Source organism: Cavia porcellus, unplaced genomic scaffold (genome assembly GCF_034190915.1).
Source record: "Cavia porcellus strain 051 isolate PalLab524CR breed Dunkin Hartley unplaced genomic scaffold, mCavPor4.1 scaffold_1, whole genome shotgun sequence".
In the NCBI taxonomy this organism is placed as follows: domain Eukaryota; kingdom Metazoa; phylum Chordata; class Mammalia; order Rodentia; family Caviidae; genus Cavia; species Cavia porcellus.
In genome coordinates, this window is record NW_026947484.1 from 212,133,128 (window position 1) to 212,153,865 (window position 20,738).

Sequence of the window (20,738 nt, forward strand, 5' to 3'; positions counted from 1 at the left end):
CCACACGGTTTCGGGCCGAGGGCGGGGCCTGAGGCGCCCAGAGTCGGGCGGAAGGGATTGCGCGTGCGCGAGAGGCTGGACCACGGGCGAGACCTACGGCTGCCAGGGGCGGGCAGAAGCGAGCGCGCGTGCGCGGGAGGCCGGGGGCGGGGCTGACGGGCCGGGAAAGCATTTTGGGGACGGGGGCTGGCAAGGCTCAAGCGGGAGGGCTTCGTATTCACGGCGGGGACGGTGAGGGTGAGTGAACTGATTAGTGGAATAGGCCTGACCCTTAGGGCTGAGGTCCATGGATGACACTCGGGTAACGTTCTCAGCGGGCGGCTCCCTGGGACCGTGGGGTTGGTACCGGAGGCGGGAGCGTCTGGGTGAGGGTCTCTGCGGCTGGGAGCAGGGCCTGACCCGGAGGTGGAAGTCAGTGTCCACGCTGCGGGCGTTGGAGCCTGTCTGGCCCGGCGGAGTCGATCTCCGACCTCTTGGCTGGTCAGGGCTCCCAGGACCAGGCTGTGGGACCACTTGTGCGCGATTGGACCCCGCCTCTTGCTCCCTCGAGGCTGTCGGGACGGAGGCATCCCAATTCCTCAAGGAGGAGACCTACAGTCCTGTCCACTCCGTCCCCTAGGTTCAGGCCGCCTTCGCAGCTGTTGCTCTGGACTCGCTCAGTGAGCCCTGACTGCTCGTTTGTATCCCTTCTGGGTCCCTCTGTAGCTTGTTCAGTACTGCTGAGCGAGAGCCATGATCTTCAACCGAAATTTTTCACTTATCCTCGTCCCTCTCCCTATTCTTTTATCCTTTTGGAGATGCCATAGTTCTTCCATGCTCTTGCACATGGTTTGCAATACTGAGCACTGAACCCAGAGCCTTTGCATTAAGCTACATACCTAGATCTTTTTAGAAATATTTTGAGACAGAGTCTTGTTAAATCGTTGTTTCAAATTTGTGATCCTCCTGCCACAACCTTCCACTGTGTTGGAGTCACCGGCTTGTACTGCCATGCCAGACTGCAAGGCTATTTGTAACCTGTCCTCTTTGTACATTACTGAATACTCATTCTGCTCAGCTGTGCTGTGTCTTCAACTCTATTGAGTGTTTTAGTGCCTAGATTGGAGTGACTCCCTTCTGGGGTTAGATGTTTGTTGTGTGTTGCTTCTGTCTGGGGCACTGTCCTTTGGTTGAAAGAACCCTCATGCTTCATGTGTTATTCCACGTGGGAGTTGGGGCTTCTGCCATACCCCGTAGATGTCTGTTTATTCTTTTGTCCACCCAGCTGTGATCTGTGTGAAAGGAGTCTTGCCTGGGCCACATCTGTCCTTAGTATCTCAAGCTGTTTATTATGCTGTTGTTCGTGTGGTACCAGGCAGTTCATATGTTAGTTTAATGTATCAATAAAACATGACTACCTCTGGGGCCCCCCAAATAAATGAACAAATAGGTGCGTTCTCAACTGGCAGCCCATGTAAAGGTTTCTTTAGCCGAGGAACTTGATTGTTTTCTTGCCTCTTGAGTTCAAAACTATGGCAGTGGCAAATGGGGAAGTACTGGTCAGGGTTTTCTTTGGCATTGGCTCTGGGTATAACAGGTCTGGATGTTGGTGAGTGTGGTTGCTTTTAGAATGAATTCATAACTGAGGCCCCTTGGCTGGGGGAAAAGCTGCCAGCAGCTGCTAGAGGAAGGCTGGCTTCAGATTTTCATGTGCCAAATGACACAATGGGAGGGAAGGGCAGGTCAGGCCAAGCCAGCAGTGGGAGACTTCCAGGGCAGGTTCCAGTTTAGGTCAGTCCCCCTCACCCCTAAGGAACAACACGCCTGGGCGCCAGACCCATTGTCCCCATCCAGACCTGAAGGCATACTACCCTAGTACAGCTCTGCAGTGCTCGCAGCTTAATGAGAGCCAGAAAAGACCCATTACTGTACATGGGTGGCCCTTAGAGAGGAAGAGAGAAAAACAGAAAAGAACAGTATGTGACCATATGTTCAGGTTAAGTGAGTGTGAGAGGTTGCAGACTGAGGTCAGAGGAGGACTAAGCCAGTGCTGGCTGGAAGAATTTGTAGATAACGTCTGAACCTGTCCTGGGAGGAACAAGATGTGGATCACTGGAACCAGTGTAGGTAGAGGCCATGGTACAGGAAGGAGCTACAGGAGCAGAGAAGGAAGCTGTTAGGATCCAGTCACAGTGCCCATTACTGCCTGTGGTCCAGCACCTCCTAGGGTTGAGGCTGTTCCTTGGGAGGGCTGGATTGTGATCTGGTCACTTTGTATAATTGTCTCCTCTCTTGGATTTCCTCAGCCTGGCCTGTATCAGTCCTGGAGGTCAGTAAGTTAGGAGCGCCTGGGGCTTATCTTCTAGGCTATTTGCCCATTGCCTTGAGCTGAATAGCTGGAGTGTGGATGATGCAATTTGTTCTTTGGGCAGAACAGAGTAGCATGTGTTTCCTTTTGGAGGTGAGCAGTTTAATTTGTAAGTAGCAGCACTTGGGATTTTTTCCTTTTATATGTTTATAGATTTGGCATTAATGTATGTTAATGGTTAGAACCTGCAACAGCAAACCAAAATGGGATGAATTCAACTTCAGCAATTCTTGGCTTTTACGCCATTTACCCTGAAAAGGGAATAGTTTAGACTCATAGTTCCTGTATTACTATTACCCAAGTAGAGCCCCCTTCCCAACAAATACACACACTCCAATTTGGTACACTAATGATTTACCCATGTAGTTAGGGAAAAGGGTGCCATGGGTTCTCTGTCACTCAGCGCTGCCATCTATCTGATAGACATCTCCAGTTTTATCAATTATATTAACATTAAAACTTGCTGCTGATCTGTGAAGGTGGTAGTAATCTCCCAAGTCCCCCAAAGGACCTCTGTCCAAGCCTGTGCTCTGTGCCCCAGGCCGAGAATACTCTCCCAGCCAGTAATCAGTCAGTTTCCCAGGTGGCGTTTGCAGATGTCTTCAGCCATGGACAGGACCCTTCGGAAGGGAGCTTATGGGGAGAATACCTAAGCCAGAGCCCAGATGAAGAAACATCTGAAGGGCCCTAGAGGGACTCTGATCCCTCCTGTCCCAGAACTTACAGGGTGTGTGCTCAGAAAAAGTTCTGCTCTAGCCAGCAGTCATTGTTGGGGTAACTCCAGACCTTGCTTTCTGGTACTAGATACAGTGGCAGTGGCCTTCCAGGGATCACAATACTTTTATTTGGTAAAACTGAAAGTGTGGCTTCTGGCTTCCCTTGAATTAATTTCTGGAGATAAGAATGAACTGGAAACTCTCCTATCCATGTAGTATTGAAACAAAATTATGCAAATGCAAATATGTAATTATAAAGAAAAATATATATTTTTTGTCTTTTTGAGACAAGGTCTTTATGCAGTTCAGGCTGGCCTTGAGCTCACTATGTAGCCTAGACTGGTCTCGAACTAGCAACAATCCTCCTACCTTAACCTTCTGAACGCTGGAATTACAGGCGTGAGCCACCACATCTGGCTAAGAAAAATATGTTTATCATACCTACTTTTTTTGGTCTTTTTTATTTTTTATCAGTACCAGGGATCAAACTCATGACTGCCTGCTTGCAAGGCAGGCATTTATGCTGCTGAGCTAAATCCCCAGCCCCATATCATAGCTACTTTGGAGCAGTAGAAAAATAAGATATAATCACTCCTACTTTTGTGATGCAAGACTCTCTTTGTTAATAGTTTTTTTTGGAGAAAATAAAACCAAACAAAATAAAACAGAATAGAGTCAGTCAAAACAAAACAAGGAACATGGTACATGACTTTAAAACAAAATACAAGGAAGTGAATAATGGCTACCGTAATCTCTCTTGTTATCTTCAAAAGAACTACCCATACCATCAGGCATGATAAAGTCAAACAAAATAGTACAGAATAAAACCAATAAAAACAAAACAGTGGAAGCAGTACAGGATTTTAAAACAAGGTAATAGTAAAACCATAGTGGGTATCAAACAAAATAGTACAGAATAAAACCAATTTAAAAAAATGGAAGCAGTACAGGATTTTAAAACAAGGTAATAGTAGAATCATAGTGGGTACCGTAATGCATCTTGTTATCTTTAAAGTGGTTGCCTATACCATCAGACATGATACAATCAAATCAAAATGGAATAAAATCAGTCAAAATAAAAAATGAAAGCAATACAAGGATTCAAAACAAACTAATAGGAAATCAATAATGGCTACCATAATATATTTTGTTATCTTTGAAATAGCTGTCCATGCCATCAGATATAACAAAATTAGATAAACAGAAACAGAATAAAGCCAAACTAAATAGAACAATGAAAACAATGTGGGTTTCAAATCATGATAATAGATTATCAGTGGCTACAACCTTCCCTTTTTAGACATTTCCTCCCTTTCACTTTTACAGGATGTATTGTGCATTTTGGATCCCACCAACTCCGTTAGTTTTTTATACTAGGGAGACTGTTAATAGTTTTTATTGTGTGTGAAATATATATGCACAGCTTTTTATTTTATGAAAGTGAAATATTTTTGAGAATGTCTCGCTATATAGTGCAGGCTGGCCTTGAATCCTATGTAGCCCAGGCTGACCTCATGTTGCGGTCATCCTCCTGCCTCAGCCTCCCAAGTGCTTGGATTATAGGCATGCACTGGTGCCTAACTAAAAATGAGCATTCTTTGTCGACTTTTGCATTCTGCTCTTTTTCATCTAGTTTATGTTGAAGATTTTATTATGTAGTGTGACAGACTGCTCTGTGATGTTACTGCTCAGTCATGAGGCTAAATTTTGCTTTTTAGCACCTGGAAGTTACACATCTTGTTCCCTGTAAGGGGAATGCCATGGAAGGCGTTGGGTTTGGGACATTTTTCTGAGCATCATGGGGTGGCATACTCTCAGGGACCTACCCCAAGAGCCTTTTAGGATGATGAGGGGCTGCAACACCTCTGTCTTCCAACAACCCCAGGCACAAGCCAGGAAGAGAGGAAACAGTGCCTCCTGCTTTCTCTTTATGCTATAGGTGTGGCCAGCTGTAGCTGACCCCTCGGGAAGCAGTGGTTCTTGTCCAATAGAATCAACTCTGCCTTTCGGGAAGTGAATGTAGTATCAGCCTTTTCCTTGATTTTATATATCGCTCTCCAGCTGTCCTTCACCCTCCTTTCTGGGCTCAGTTGCTAAGTCCCAGGAAAGACCAAAACTCAGTGGAGCCGCAGTGGCTCACAGCCTGCCAGCAGTGAATACCCACTCCCTGCCTCTGAGCGGGCTCTGTGGCTGACCAAGTTGTCCTGTTGGCACACAATTCCAGCTGTTGCCGGACTGCAGAAGGATGTGATAGGGTCCCGTCATCGATCCTCTGTGCTCTTCCCAGTGCCCTGCTGCAGTGGGTAAGTTCCTCACCTCTGTCTTGGCCTGGAGGTGGGCGAGACAGGAGTTCCGTCCTCTTTGCGTTCTGCCTGTCTCAGGTTGGTCTGACCTGTCTTATCGCCTTCCCAGCTCCCGTGTCCTGTCCACACTCAGTCCTGTGCACCTTCCCCACAGAGCGGCCAGGTGAGCAGGCTGAAGCCACGCTCTGATCTCATCTCCAGTCGTGCACTGTCAGTTGTTCCCTTGGATCCTCAGGGGACCTCAGCATCCTGGGCCTGGTGTACAAAGACGAGTCCTGTACAGCCGACTCGACCTTTGCCCCCAGCCACTGCGGCCCTCCCTCCCAGGAGACAGAGCTGCCTGTGCCTTCTTCCCCGCCTGTCTGCGCCTGTCCCTCCTTACTCCCACATTCCTTGTTCCTTCTGTGCCTCTGTGACTGTCCTTCCAGCCCAGCTAAAGTGTCACCGTGCCTGTCAGCATATTCCGATTGTCTGTCTCCAAGGAACTTCCTTCTCCTGAACTTGCAGGTGTTCTTTTTTCTCTAGTACCCCTTATTTTCTTCATCGTCCTCCTCTTTTTCTTTTCTTCTCCCTCCTTTTTTTTCTTTACTAGGAATTGAATCTAGGGCCTTTGCCTTGAGCTACATCACAGATTCTTTTCTAATTATTTTTGAGATGGGGCCTGTCTAAGTCACTGAGTTGCTCAGGCTGGGCAGAGACTTTTGATCCTCCTTCCTCAGCCTCTCGGAGTGCTGGGATTACAGGTGGGCATCACCCCTTTGCTTTTCTTTTGCTCCCAGGATGGCATGTTACTCCCCATGGACTGTAAGCTTGTGGGTGGGACGTAATCTTAATCCCTTTAAGCCCTTATGGAGTTGAAGGTGCAGAGGAAGCGTTGTGGACCCCTTCCTCATTCATGTGATCTCACAGTATAGGGGCGGAACTGGGCTCAGGCCCAATTTGATGTGCTCTCTTTTCCAGCCACACTACCTCACTGGGTTTCCTAGAAGCATCCTGGCTTGGATGTTGAAAGAAATCTCTGGCACTCTGTCTTCATCATTGGTGTTTTCCACTTCCTAGGTACCAGTGACCATGAGATCCCTGTGGCTGCTCAGAACCCCCTTCATGTACAGCCTGCTCTGGGCCTTTTGTGCTTCAGGTGCCAGAGCCCATGAGCCTGGGGCCAACGCCATCCATCCTGGAAGCGCAGGCCTGAATAAGCACACAGTGCATGACCAAGAGTACGTATCACCTGGACGGGAGTCTCCCCATCCTTTGCAGCCAGTTGCAAGGGTACCCTTGGTCCTGTACCTTCCTCACTTTCATACAACTCAGGGGTGCTTATTTCTGAAAGCTGCCTCTCATTTGGGTGTTCTTTTCTTACTACGGAGTCACATTGAGGCCCAGATGAATAAATTACTTGTCTGAGTTCAGTCTTTCTCTTTACCAGAGGTAGACAGACATACACAGATCAACATGCATATGCATATGCATGCACAGGCGCAGTAGCTATCCTGAGCTACTTATCTAACCCTTCTGTTCATTTTTTATTTTTTAAAAACAGGGTCTTGCCCAGTCTGGCCTCAATTTCAGAACCCACTTGCTACAGTCTCCCAAGTAGTTAAGGTTATAGGCAGGTGCCACTGCCCCCCAGCTGAAGCTTAAGATCTTGAACTTTTTGGAGCCCTCACAGTTTTGGCGTGATCTGACTCTTATTTCTAGGCATATCATGGAGCATCTTGAAGGTGTCATTAACAAACCAGAGGTGACAATGTCCCCACAAGAATTACAGCTCCATTACTTCAAAATGCACGACTATGATGGCAATAGCTTGCTTGACGGCTTAGAGCTCTCCATAGCCATCACTCATGTGCATAAAGAGGTAGGTCCGACTGCGCCTGGGGAGGAGTCCCAGTCCCGGTGCTCTGTGCTGCCCTTGTGCCTCAGTAGCACCGCTTCTCCTCCCTGCTGCTCTGCTGGCTCCCAGTCACTGCTTCTTCCCGAGGGGTGTCCTGTGGAGCAGAGGCCCCAGGCTGCCACTTGTATCTTGAGCTCTGTGTCCCGTTTCCTGCTGTACAGCAGAGTATAGGAGCCGGCCCTAAAGAGACAGGGGACAGCCCCGGTGCAGAGCCAGGGGAGGAAGCTGTTGCAGCAGAGAACATGGCAAATCAGCACCAAAGCACGAGGACCTCAGGTGGCTGAGGGTTGGTGTCACTCCGTACAGATTAGCTGCTTGTCCCTTGGCTACAGCCTCCCGTCTTTCATTGAGGAAGCTGAAATCAAGATCTGGCTCCTTCAGAGTCACTGTGGCTGCATCAGCAGCCCAGAGTGCAGGTTGGGGTTTTCTCTGGAGGCAGCAGGGAGCACTGGCAGTTCATGCAGTAGAGGGACAGGTTTGGGAAGGTCCTGTGAGTGGAAGCAGGTTAATGGTCAGACCGACAGACAGAGTGGTTTTGGGAAAGGGAGCTGGGGTTGTATCCACGACAGACAAGGACAGTGTGTGGCCGTAGAGGGGAAGTGAGGATGCAGGAGGTGTGGCAAAGGAGGAATCAGCTAAGGCTGTGCTGGCCCTGGCTACCCTGCTTCTTTCATTTTTTACAGTACTGGGGATTGTATCTAGGGGCCTCACACTGAGCTACATTCTCAGCTTTTTTATTGACATTTAAAAAAAATTTTTTTTAAATAGGATGTTGCTGAGTCACTCAGTTGCCCAGGCTAGGCACAAACTGATGGATGAGTTTGTGGGTTCCTGGAAGTAGCCATACGTTACATCACAGGAGTTTTTGGACACATGTGAGCGTGGACATTTTGGATGTTAGCTCAGCACTTCCTCCAGCAAGTGCCCAACTCATCCTTGTCTGATTTCTGTTTTGTAGGAAGGAAGTGAGCAGTTGCCACCTATGAGTGAAGATGAACTGATTAGCATAATTGATGGTGTTTTGAAAGACGATGACAGGAACAACGACGGATACATTGATTATGCTGAATTTGCAAAATTACTACAGTAAAAGCTGTCTGGCCATCTGGTTCTATGCAAACATGACCTGTGATAATGTGATGGAATGCTTTTGGTAAAGTGAAGTAACTCATTTACAGCTACTGCTGCAGCAGTTTGGTAAAAATCTGTAGCAATTTATTACACTGGGGTGAGAAAGAAGCATCAACAGGAATAGAAGATAAACTATCTAGTAGTCCCTAAGTGCTGTTGTATCTCTTACTGGACAAGGGCTTAATTAAATAATCCTTTTGAAGGTGTTGAAAAATTGGAGCCCAGAACTCAGGAACCTAACCGTAGAACTCTGCTCTTTTCTTGATTTTGATACATGCGACCTGGAAAGTAGAACAGAAAGCTTTGCCAAGTGGACACGCTTTTCAGTAACAGGGAAGGAAGGGGTGGAGTGAATGCCAGACTTGTCCCCCTTGGTCCTGTGTCTTCTGGTGAGCGTGGCCAGCATTGTGCAGTTCCCATGGCCTAGGCGATCACTTCCTCAGGGTGAGTGGCTCTTTATTATAATAGACTGTGTCAAAGTCACAGCGTAAGATTGTCAGATACTGAGTTTAGCCATCTACAGTCTAAGATTCTGTATCCCCTGGCATTTTGGATGATAAACCACTGGCCTAAGTCATTAACCTTCTTCAGATTTTCAGTATTTTATATAACTCCTGCCACATCCTCTTTATTTTACTTCTTTCCTGTGGTCTTCAGCCTGGGAGAGATTCTGAATTTAAAGTGTTCTCTCGTCAGTAGCACATGTTTTTAGCTTTCTTAATATTCGTATTTGACTCTCGTTTCCAGGGTTTCCTTATTATATTTAGGAACTTTTAGGAATGTGAGGATTTAGGAAAGAAGGTCTAAGTCATTAGCTGCTCTAGCCTAAGTAGGAAGTGAGAAGAGCTTTCACCAGAAACAGTGATTAAGCTGATCCAAGTTCTTCTTTCCTTTTGTATTGCTGGGGATCGAACCCAGGATCTCACACACACCAGGCCAGCGCTCTACCACTGTGCTGCAACCCTACCCCTTGATGCAAGATCTACTTTGAAGGAATGTTGTTTAAATTACCTCTTCCAGCCTGAATACATGAGTTCTTTCAGGAAAGAGTAGAGAGGGAAGCCTAAAACCTCTTTCAACAGTGTGAATCTTAGTAGTATTTGGAAGTGGGAAGCTGCAGACGGGTTTGTTGAATGTGATAGTCACGCTAGAATGGAAAACCTAAAATGCTAGTTGAATGGGAAAAAGAAACTGCATAAAGTTTGCTGCAAGACGCATAGAGACTTATTTTCTTTATTAAAGTATTCTTATAAGAAAAATACGTATTTGTAAAAATGGTTTCCTGTGTCATGTTTTGTGCAATTAGAGCTAACTTGTAAACTATTCTTGTAATATCTCATTGTTTTGAAAGATTTATATAATGAATCGTGGATATCTGACCAATAAAACAAAAATGATCTGCACTTGGCTTTGCCCGCACGAAGGGCTTGTTTGTTCAGCGAAGGTGTTTGCATCTGCTTGCTTCTCACGTAGGGGCTGTGACCATGCTGAGCTATACCCTGTCTCCATTTTTGTTTGGTTGTGTAGTTCTGGGAACTGATCCCAGGGCCTTTGCACTGAGCCACATCTCCAGCCCTTTATTTTTTTATTTTGAGACAGGGTCTTGCTAATTCACTAATTTGTCCAGGCTGGACTTGAACTTGTGATCTTCCTGCCTCAGCCTCTGAGTGCTGGGAACTTACGTGTACACCCCCACTCCAGGTTTACCTTGCTTCTTTTTCAGGATAGATTCTCCATATTCAGTCACTGCACCCATTTAGGCGTCTTTGCCCCTTCTGAGTGAAATCACAGACACCCCCACCTTCCCACCCCACACTGAAGAACGAACCCAGTGACTTCACACTGGACTATTTTATCAACCTTTTAAAAAAGACTATTTTGAGAGAGTCTCCCCATGCTGCCAAGTTGTCCAGGCTGGGCTTGAATGTTCAGTCCACCTGCCTCTCCTCCCAGAGTGCTGGAACTGCAGATGTATGCCGCCTTGCCTGGCTGGATCTTTCTTTAGCCACATGCAGACTATGACAGCCTTCTCTAGGAGAGTACAATGTTTTCCCTTGAGCCTGAAATTTGCCAGAAATTTTCATGAGATAACTTTGAAACCTCCCAGGCCCAAGCTTAAAACAGTCTCCCTGGCCTGCTGGAGATGATACATTTCATTCTGCCTGTTGAAAAGGAAATTATTCTTTCATCCTCCCAAGAGACTTGGTCCTTAGACCCGACCCTTCTTGGGGAGCTGCCCTCTGGAAGGTCTTGGTGACCAGGCTCACAGCTGGAGGCACCTTAAAATGATGCCGGCTGGAGGGGTGGGGGAGGCGGTACTTGAGGAAGGTTGCTCACCACAGGCAGGGTGGAGCCTCCTCCGGCTGGGACATAAAGAGGAGGGATGGGCATGAGCTTTCATCGGTTGCTGTTTGTTTTTATTTATTTATTTTGCGGTACTAGGGATCGAACTCATGACCTTAGGCCACTGAGCTAAATCCCAGCCCCATTGTTTGCTTTTAAAATTTATATCGTGTTCTTCGAACTTGGGGACTCGCACACAGATGAAAAGTTTCTCCTGTGCTCCCCATATCACAATGCCACACCCTCTGGCACCTCACCTCCTTTCTCTCCATCCTCCTAACAAGGGGGAAAAGGTACTACTGCTGCTGGTGGCCTCAAGATCTCTGAGTACCAGAAAAGGGATTGTGGGAGCAATTGACGCTAGAAATTGACTACATGGGTGCAAGACTATGGCATGGCCAGGGCATCCCTGTACCAAAAAGACCCCCCTGGGGCAAGCCACTTGAAGTTGGTGCAGCCCAGAAAAACACCAGGCCCCTAGGCAATCCACACAATAGCCTAGTCCCCTAGGCTGTGGGGTTGAAGTGGACATCAGCCTCCCGAGTGTATAAAGATGCCACACTGGCTGAGCAGTTTCTTTCCTCCTACCAGCAGGGTAAGGACTCCACCGACCCCAGCTTTGTCTCTTACTTTCTTGTCGCTTTCTTTGTGTCTTATTTTCTTTGTCTCTTATTTCTCTAGCAGTCCTTTACCCCAAGAACCTCTAGAGCCACAGCGCTCCAGGGTCTGTTCCCACCTGTTCCTGAACTAATGAAGGTGGTCCTGGGAATCCTGTCAGACCCGTGAGAGGGACACTTCTGGTCCGAGGGACACTTCTGGTCCGCCCTACTTCAGTGCACAATACATGCTCACCTGGTGTTTATACAAAGAAACAAACAGCAGGAGACCCTTCAAGCCCTGCCCTGAGCTGTCTGCATCTCCACAGCACCCCTGCCCAGTCTCCAGTGAGGGACAGGCTGGCTCCTCAGCTAGCAGGACAGCAGATAACCAAGTGCCCACAGGCCATACTGAGTGCTTTACCTACTTTAGGTTTCATTGTGTTAAGCCTCCTAACCACTCTAGGTAACTTATACTTTGATGTTTTGTTTTATTGTTGGTTTGGTTTTGCTTTGCTTTCCTTTTTGTCTTGTTGAGCCGGGTCTCATTATGCAGTTCAGGTTGACCTTGAGCTCACTTTGTAGACCAGGCAGGCTGGCCTTGAACTAGCAAAGATCATCCTGCCTCAGCCTCCCAAGTGCTGGGATTACAGGCATGCACCACCACACTAGGCTGCTTTTGTTTTGAGACATGATCTCACTATGCTGTCTGGGTTGGCCCTAAATTCACTATGTAGGCCAGGCTGGCCTTGGACCGTGATCCTCCTGTGGCAACCTCTCAAGTGCTGGGTAGTTAATTTTTAGATAAGAAACCAAAGTTTTAGAAATTTTAAAGAAATGTCAAATTTCTGCTCTGAAGAAGTTGGACCAGAGATGCTCTTACCTTGAAACATGAAGCTGAGGGAGGGGGTGGGGGTCATCACAGAACACAGCATCTGGGTTCTGCACTGGATCACTTGCTGTGGGTGGGTGCCCTGGGAAGGTCAGAGGTCCCTTTCCAGGAGATACTGAACCTCCCTATGGAAAGTGAGGTGTCTCAGCATGGAAGGCTCTGGGTGACATCATCACCTACATGTGCTGTCTGAGCTTCCCATCACCCCCCACTGGGGCAGTGCGGGGTGGGGGGGAGGACATGCAGCCATGCCAGCCATGGACACAGGGCCCTGCTGTGCAGGGAGTAGGTGGAGAGCTCACAGAGGTCTTATAGCACGACAGGGGTAGGGGAATGGGGACCGACCCAAGTGGCTAGGCTGCCTCGAGACTGAATTAGGCGGAGTACCCCTTTCTCTGGCTGTGGGGATATCTAAGAAAGTTGGGCAGGGGTCTGTCCATGGTCTGTGCCCCTGAGAAGAGATGGGACACCCAGCCAAGGTGGTCTGGGGGGAGGGCTTGGATGTTGGGAGCCAGGGCGCGGTGAGTAGCGTGTGAGGGCTGGTGGGTGAGGCGATCTGTGGTGTGCAGCGCTGCACAGACTCCGCTGGTGTGAGATGGGGACGTGGTGACCATGTTCAAAGGGATAGGGATGCCGTGGGTGCTGAGCCAGGTGTGCCTGCATGGCTTTTCCTAAGGGCTTCAGAAGTGACCATTCTTATGGGTTAACAGGGGCCAGGAAGCCATCAATAACAATCTATCAGCAGCCCAGGTAAGTCACTGGCTGGGGAGAAGATGGCACAGAGCAGGAGTAGAGATAGACAGAGACTTCATGGAGCCAGAGGGGAAGTCCTAGGGCCACAGCTGATGACCTCTGCCTCGGGGTGAGGCTTCCAGTCTGAGGCTTTGTGCTCCTCTCTCATGGAGGCTGGGCTCACCTTTGGTCAGCTCCAAGAAAGTGGGTGCACCTGCACCTCCCCACCCTGCCCCACTGGCCAGAGATTTGGGGGTTAGGCTGGCACTTCTACCCAGTCTGAGCCAGTAGGTTTTTCTCTCAAGGACTAAGACACAGTCGCAGGGAGGTGTGCGTGGAGAACCGTGATGCTGCTCAATATGCAGGGGGCAGAATTCGTGAAAGCTGAACCTCAGGCTCCACCAAGATCAGCTGAGTCAGAATCTACTTTCAACCGATCTTGGGTGACTGCCAGGCGTGAGTCACCTGGAGAAGCCCTGCCATAGAGATCTGGTCTGCAGGTACTGCTGTCAAGACTTCGGAGCGGACTTGTTCTTGTCTTTGGTTTCCAGTGGGCTCCCTTTGAATTGAATCACCTGTTCTAACTCCTGCCCGCTTGGGTTCTGCAGTGAACCTTACTTGTGCATGTGGGCAAGCTGAGTGTGTAGGGGACTGGGAGATGCGAGTAAGTGTTGTAACCTATATAAAACCCCCTCATAGGTCTCCCCGGAGGCAAGAGAAAGATCAAAGGTAACTCTAAGAGCAGAACAGGATGTCTTCCCAATCTAAACTTGCTTATTTGCAGGATAACTAGCTTGTTTGTGCGCTTCATTATTGCTGTTATGTTTGTGTTATGCCAAAGTACCTGTAACGCCGCCTACTGTTCTGTATGCATTTTCCCCCCTCTGGATGACCTAATTGATATGTTAATCAATGCTCTCCTCTGTAAAGAACTGTGAATCCCTGGAAACTTAACCTAATTGATATGTTAACCATTGTTGCCCTCTACAAATAACAGATGTAGTGCTAGAATAAGCTGACAAAGGATTGTTAATTACTGCTAGACCTCTGTTCTCTGCTAAGGAAAACTAAGGTCTTTCTCATTAGCAGATTTCCTGATCCACGCCATAACCCCTTACTTTGAAAACTGTGATATGTACGTAAAATAAAGGCTGCAAGTATGGGGGAGCGACACACAGGTTTTGCACCTCCAACTGCACTGTGTTACTGGGCCCAGGATAAAATAAATCAGCGCTGCTTTTTAAAATACGTTTTTGCCTCATTTTTTGACCTGGAGTTTGGGGGCTCGTTTGTGGCTTACAAGAGTTTGCATGATGACTTGCTTGTTTGCAGGATGTGCCTTCCCCAGAGGGAGTTTGCCTAATCTAAATTTGCTTGTTAGCACAACCCTTACCTGAACCTTGCTCTTCCCAAGAAATGTAACCACTGTGTTCCTGTTCTGTAGTGCACTGCAGCAAAAACGCCCCCTGCATTGTGAGACCAGCAGATGTTTGCGGTTTTACAGGATAAAACTCTGCCCTTTAGCTGTTAGGCGTGCAGTCTTCCATACTGGCTACTGGAGGCTGCGTTGCCAGGCCTGTGCTTTAATAAATGATTTTTTCTTTCCAAGTTATTTTCTCTGGCTCCTTCATACCTTGGGAAATGGACCACCACAGTGAGAAGCCAGTGTGCCACCCCAGCTGCCTACCTCCCAGGGGATTGCCCTTTGTGTTTGTAAATGCTCTGAGTCTCATGAGATGAAAATCTCTCTGAAATGAGATGGTTTCGTCATTCATCTTTTAGTATGAAGTAGCTTCTCCAATTCTTTCCCAAGGGAGCCTTTGCTGAGTTGGACACAGGAGATGACTCAGAAGCCTCCCTGTCGTTCCATTTTTATGAAGCCCTGACCCTGCGCCCCAGATAAGGCCTGTATTGAAATGTTCCATGGAATGTTTTCAACCAGGTGATAATGAGACCTTTGTCCCGTCTCCTCTGGGGAGCCCTCTCCGCCTAGGCCAGCCCACAGTCACTTGGCCCTTCTTTGAGCTTCCAGAGCATTGACCTTCAACCTTTTGTGTGCCATGGACCTCTTTACAGAACATTCTCAAATATATAAGCTTAAAAAAAAAAAAAAAAACAAAAATGGACTTAAAAGGAATGAGTCACATTAAAATACAGGCATCAAAATACCTTAAAAAATCAATGGTTTAGAAGTATATGTGCTTCTTAATTAATACAGTAAGATCCAGCAGCAGATCTGATCACTGTACTTTCAAAGCAATGATAATCAAATGCTTCGAGACATCTATAACAGTTGTGATACCAGATATTTGTAATTTCTGCTACTGATGTAGTCACAGCTTCTATTATCACAGCTTTTTGCCCAATTCATAGTTGAAGGACATATCAAATTTCAATGTGAGGTTCAGTTTCCTGGGCCCCTGAACAGAGTCTGGCTGGGAAAGGTGGGCCCCCCCCTCCCCCAGGGTAGGAACCTTTGTTTCTAAGCTCCCCGACCGAGCTGGGTAAGCAGGAGTTCTCAGCATTTGTTGACAATCTTCCTGCAACTGAACCTAATGAAGTTCTGTGAGTGCCAGTATTTTAAGGCTGTGAGATTTTTATTACCTACCCTGAAATGGAACCTTTTGGTTAGGACTCAGCACATCTGTCATTTTCAGAGTGGCCACTAGATGGCAGTAGTGCCCCAGAGACTGTCCTCTCCCAGGTCTTGCTATGTCATCCAAAGGTTACTAATTTTTTTTTTGACGTGTCACTTCTATTTCACTCCTCGAAAATTCAGGCTCGCTTCCTTCCTCCATCTGTCCCCACCCCTCCGCCTCCACTGTGCTTCCAAGGATTTCATAACCGCATTCACTTTTTCCTGCAATAGAGAGGCTGTGCCGAGCAGCACGGCGGAAGAGCGTGGGCAGGTAGGTAGCCCGTCCAAGGTCACATACAAAACGATCTGCCATGTCTGTGTGGAGACCACAATTTCTTGCCAAAGCCACCGAGTACCTGCTACATATCAAACTCTGTGCTGTGCTTCAGGTACAAGGATACACTGTCCCTGTCACAGATGTGTGGCCCTCTCCTAAGAGTGGAGACAGCAGGTTGTGGGCTTTGGGGGAAAGGCTTAGACTGGCTGCTCACTCGAGTGGAAACGCAGTCTGTGGCAGGCACCACGACCGCGGCGCAGCTACCTTGTGTATTTGGATGAGAGGTGAAGGTGACAAGCAGTGTGACTCAGCAGCTGCAGGGCAAGAAAGGGACCATCAGTTCCAAATGTCCTCTGGACGAAGGGGCCTGTCAGATTGCCAGTAGGGAATTTTTTAAAATTCAAAAATATGTATAACTAATCATCCTAGAAAGAAGGGGACCTCAAACTAGCCCCCAAACTTATTTATATGTATTCTTCTTGGATGAACCAGAAAGGGTGAGAGCCCTTATATATAGATGCTGGTGAGATCACTGAGACTGGCAGGGACATAAAACCCTTCCATGTGGGGCCCAGGGCTTTGTTTACTTCAAGTGAGAACCAAAGCTTTAACCTTCATATCCAAGAGGCAGGCAGGTGACATCCATGTCCTATTCACGTCCTATTCATGTCCCGCAGAGCAGTGGAGCCAATCCCAAAACCCGCTTTCCCCTCCACGCTGCCCTCTGCCTTTACCTGGGCAAGAGATGGCAGAGCTGTCAGCCACAGGAAAAACACAGCACAACACACTACACATGCAGAGATGGCACAAGAAGGCTGTTGAAAATGGACAAAATAAAAACGCCTGTAGTGGACTACTTTCCCCCGAGTAGCTCTTTGCCCAAACCATGGAAGCCAGGACCAGGAAGGGGGAGGGAAGGTGTTAGGACCGGAAATCTGGTGCCTGTGCCAGCGGATGGGTCAGTGCTTTTCACCGCTGTGCTCCTGGGTCATCTTTCACGCACGCAAATGCTGCCCCCATGGCCAGCCTGGTGCCTGTGATCCTAGGACAGTTCAGATTTTCTCTCCTGAGGCCCAGTGTCCAAGAAACAAGACCAGGTGTGTGGGGTGCATAGAGGAGCAGCACAGGACTCTATAGGACACCCTTGGATTTGGAAAGCCAGGAAGGTTGAGAAAGCCAGACCCCCAAGGAGGGACTGGAGGGCCCGGTCGGGCTTGGCTTGTGGTCTTTCCATTGGAACACGCAGCTATAAGGTGTGATTCCAGCAAGCCCTCCACGGTCAGCACTGAGAAACCCTCCTGCCAGCACTGTGCTCCTCTCTCCACACCGCGCAGAAGGGAGAAGACTGCCGTATCAGAAGCCAGGCCTGGGGGTGCGTGCCTATAATCCCAGCTCTTACATGCGTGTGCATGTGCATATGTGTGAACGTGTGTGTGGGCATGTGTGTGGACGTGTTTGTTTAAGTGTGCCGAAAAAGAAGGATCACAAGCTCGAGCCCAGCCTGGGGAACTTAGTGAGTTGCCATGTCACAATTTTAAAAACTTGTTTTAAAGACCTGGGGCTATAGCTTAGCATTTGCAGGGTTTATTCCCCAGTATCACAAAACAGCACAACATTTTATCAGTCCTTTAGCAATACAAGCACCAAAGAGAAATCAACAGGGTTTACATACTTTTGAGCCTGAGGAACACAGGGATTCTGCTGGTGCTGCAGAATTCACGGGTGAACTTGTGTTGAAGGCCTGCAAGGTGGCCCTGTATGAATGGAGATGAGAGTCTCAGACGTGAGATCCGAGCTCCACACAGAGGTTTACTAGGTCCCTGGCCTCTGGGAGCCTCAGTTGTCTCCTCTGCAAAGCGGGCTTAACTTGCTGCCCATTTATGGGACGAAGTGGGAAGTGCACAGGCCAGAGCCCGCAACAGGCGTGGATGGCTGATCGGGGTGGGATTTCAAAGGGCTCTGCTGCGAGGCTTGTTGTCACTCAGTCAAGTCTGCTGGATCTCTGAGGACAGCAGTGAAGATGGCTGAGACCCAACCTCTGCCTTGAGGAATATTTAATGAGCTGCTGGGAGCCGAGAGATATGGAAATGTATATATGCCCGGCTGTATCATATTTCATGGCTTCTAAAATGTACTATCTCGAGTTTAACATCTTTGAATTTGTCAACACTTTTCTTTTGTTGGAGGTTAATAAAACGACCATGTGGTTTACACTCAATGAAGCCTTAGATTCGGTGAAGAACATTTGAAGGAAGACACCTCAGACAGTGTGATCATACAGTCATCCGCGTTCCATCAGAGCCCAAAGGCTCAGATGTCCACAACCAGAATTCTGACACAGGTGACCCAGAGTGCTTTTATCCCTTGGGATGTATCTGCTTCTTCACTGTGTATGGGAAATGGCAGTGGGAGGGGCTTTGATTGGACCCATCATCCTGGTGGGTGTGAGCTGGGTGGTACATCAATTTCAGGGCACACATAGGTCCTCATCTGTAATGCAAGTCTTGGACTTTTGAGATCAGAGGAGATGGTAGGTCCAGGTAGCTGGAATGCTGGTCCTCAGAGAAACTCCACCCCAGAGGTTCTTCAAGGTAGGTCTGCAGCCCGCCATGATTCAGCCAACCTTGTCCCTTTCTGGTGCAAGGGGATCCTTTGCTTAGTGGGTAGCCTTGCAGGCAGGAGCTTAGGAAGTGATCTTTACCCGGACCCTGGAGACTGAGTCTGCACCTGATACTCCTCATCCAGTAGGGTGCTGAAGCAGCTCTGGCTGGTTATTGGGAAACCAGCCATAGGGCAAGTATTCACACCAGAGCGACTGGCAAATTCTGCAAATCAGGGCTTCCTCCCTGCTCTCCCCTCTCTCCCTCTCTTCCTCCTCCTTTCTTTTCTCCCTTCCTTCCTTTCTTCCTTCCTTCCTTTCTTCGGTCAGTGTACACAGTAATGATTATGGTTTGCCCTTGTTTGGATGACCTTGAGGTTATTCGTGAAAACACTCTGAACCCCCATCTTTCCATCCAAAAGGAAATAATTCCATTTCTCCCCTCCTAGATGTGGAATAAATCACGGAGTGTGAAGAAGCTCATGCCAGGTTCTATGTGTTTGCTGTTGATCCTTGTGCTCCCCAGGTTCCCAAAATGCTATTTTCTTGGGAGCTTGCCAGGGTGAGAATGAAATGTAATGAATGTTTCCTGATGCAGTTCCAATCTCCATGTGGATAATCTGCATTTACCAGCAACGCTGCTAGTCACTTTTGTGTAAGCTGATACAGTGTAAGCAGCTCTATGTAACACGGCAATAACCTCACACAGCAGATGCGTACTCTGCTGTTTTCAGCTCAGGAAGCCAAGACCATGGCAGTAAGTGACTTGCTCACAGTAAGGTCGTGACATTTAAGTGAGGCAGGAACAAGACTTTTACTGCCCCCGCCTGTTCCCTCTCAAGAGAGTAGAGGCCTGGATTGGTGGGTGGTGTTAAACCAAATTCCCAAAACCAACAAGGTTCCAAACCAAAGCTTATTCATCTGGGAAAATTAAACACCCACAAGGGAAGCATTGAGGTCAGTGACGAGCATGAGGGGTCTTGCAGGAGGATGTCAGGATGGCCGGGCAACTGGGATCGCTTACCTAAGCACATGAAGGGCAGTGCCGGCCGGCTGGGACTGGCCCCAGCCTCACTGGGCAGAGCTGTTTTCTCGGAACGCAGCCTTGACTGTGCATGCTGGTGGCCTCCTCAGTGACTCTGCAGGCTGCACACAGCATCTCTTTCTGGGTCCTTTGGCTGCCCCTCGTGCCCAGGTTCCTCCAAAACAAACACCGAATTCTTGAGAGCCAAGACCTTCATCCACCCTGGGTGCAAATGCAAATGGCGATTTAGTCTTTGGTTTCTTCAAGTATGAACTTTATTGCCCAAGCTGCTTATTGACATGTGAGCTGATTAAAAGGAAGGGAAAAACCTCTCCCAACTCAGACCACGCACCAGCCCTTTCCCCAAAGCTGGAATGCGGTTGAGATTCAGCAGCAGTTTGGCTGTGGCTGAAGAAAGCTAGTGTGAGCCCAACCCATCCGCCCATTAAGAAGGTGATACAGGCCCCAGCCTATAGCGCCAAGGAGGACGAAGTCCTCTCTTCAGACGGAAAGTTGATGCTCTCAGCCTTGGACTTTGCTAAAAGGTAGAACTGGCCATTGCCTTCCCTTCCCAAGATGTGGGCGCCATTAAAGACTGCATTTGCCACTACAACTCCAAATCCTTACACCCCCCAACTTTTTATACCCCCTAGCATCCCATGAGACAAGCCTGGTGAAGACCCTCTCAACCAGAAACAACTCGTAATTGAGATATTTATGATTTATCCAGACTTTGAAATATTTAACTCAGTTCATACAAAAATGTTTGTTGAAGAGGCTGAGCATGTATCTCTACTACACAGCACATGCCTAGTGTAAACAAGGCCCTGGGTTTGATCCCCAGTGCAGCAAAAACAAAATGAAAAAAAATTTTGTTAAAGCTGGGTATGGTGGCGCACACCTGGCATCCCAGCCACAGGGAAGAGCAAACGGCATCTTCCAAGACTGTCAGTGCTGAACACCAAGCACTCCTGAGAACCAGAGGACACACAGTTCGTGAGGACTCTGGCCTGATCTGAGAGACAAAAGGAAAAACCCTTACCCTGAGTGAGAGTGTGAGGCTTTGCAGGCTACTGAAACAGACTTTATATCACAGCTCACCACTGCTCTGACAGCTGTGTCACAGAGGCCGAGGGCAGGGCCTGGTTCACTGTCTCATCCCAGTGCTGGTGCTCATCACAGGACTCAGATGGTCTACACACATCTGTAAGTGGAATTAATAGGGACCTTGGTGTGGGGGGCT

The 20,738-nt window shown here is 48.2% G+C and overlaps 1 protein-coding gene across 2 annotated transcripts; it reads left to right on the forward strand.

Annotated features, from left to right (window-relative positions):
• The first annotated feature begins 107 nt into the window (after positions 1 to 107).
• Mcfd2 (multiple coagulation factor deficiency 2, ER cargo receptor complex subunit) lies at positions 108 to 9,797 on the forward strand. 2 transcript variants are annotated; one of them, XM_003473070.5, is made up of 4 exons: positions 108 to 237; positions 6,426 to 6,586; positions 7,068 to 7,227; positions 8,222 to 9,797. In XM_003473070.5, exons 2-4 carry the CDS (start codon positions 6,438 to 6,440, stop codon positions 8,351 to 8,353), a joined length of 441 nt encoding a protein of 146 aa, XP_003473118.1. In that variant the 5' UTR covers positions 108 to 237; positions 6,426 to 6,437; the 3' UTR covers positions 8,354 to 9,797. The 2 variants fall into 2 exon arrangements, with proteins under 2 accessions (XP_003473118.1, XP_063085145.1); XM_063229075.1 differs by lacking the exon at positions 108 to 237 and adding an exon at positions 5,288 to 5,366.
• The last annotated feature ends 10,941 nt before the right edge of the window (positions 9,798 to 20,738 follow it).

Excerpts from the sequence above, each read along its gene's own strand:
- Mcfd2 (XM_003473070.5), top strand. The coding sequence starts at position 6,438 with ATGAGATCCCTGTGGCTGCTCAGAACCCCCTTCATGTACAGCCTGCTC. Across the intron at positions 6,587-7,067 it reads CACACAGTGCATGACCAAGA|GCATATCATGGAGCATCTTG; the intron begins GTACGTATCACC and ends TCTTATTTCTAG. Across the intron at positions 7,228-8,221 it reads TCACTCATGTGCATAAAGAG|GAAGGAAGTGAGCAGTTGCC; the intron begins GTAGGTCCGACT and ends TCTGTTTTGTAG.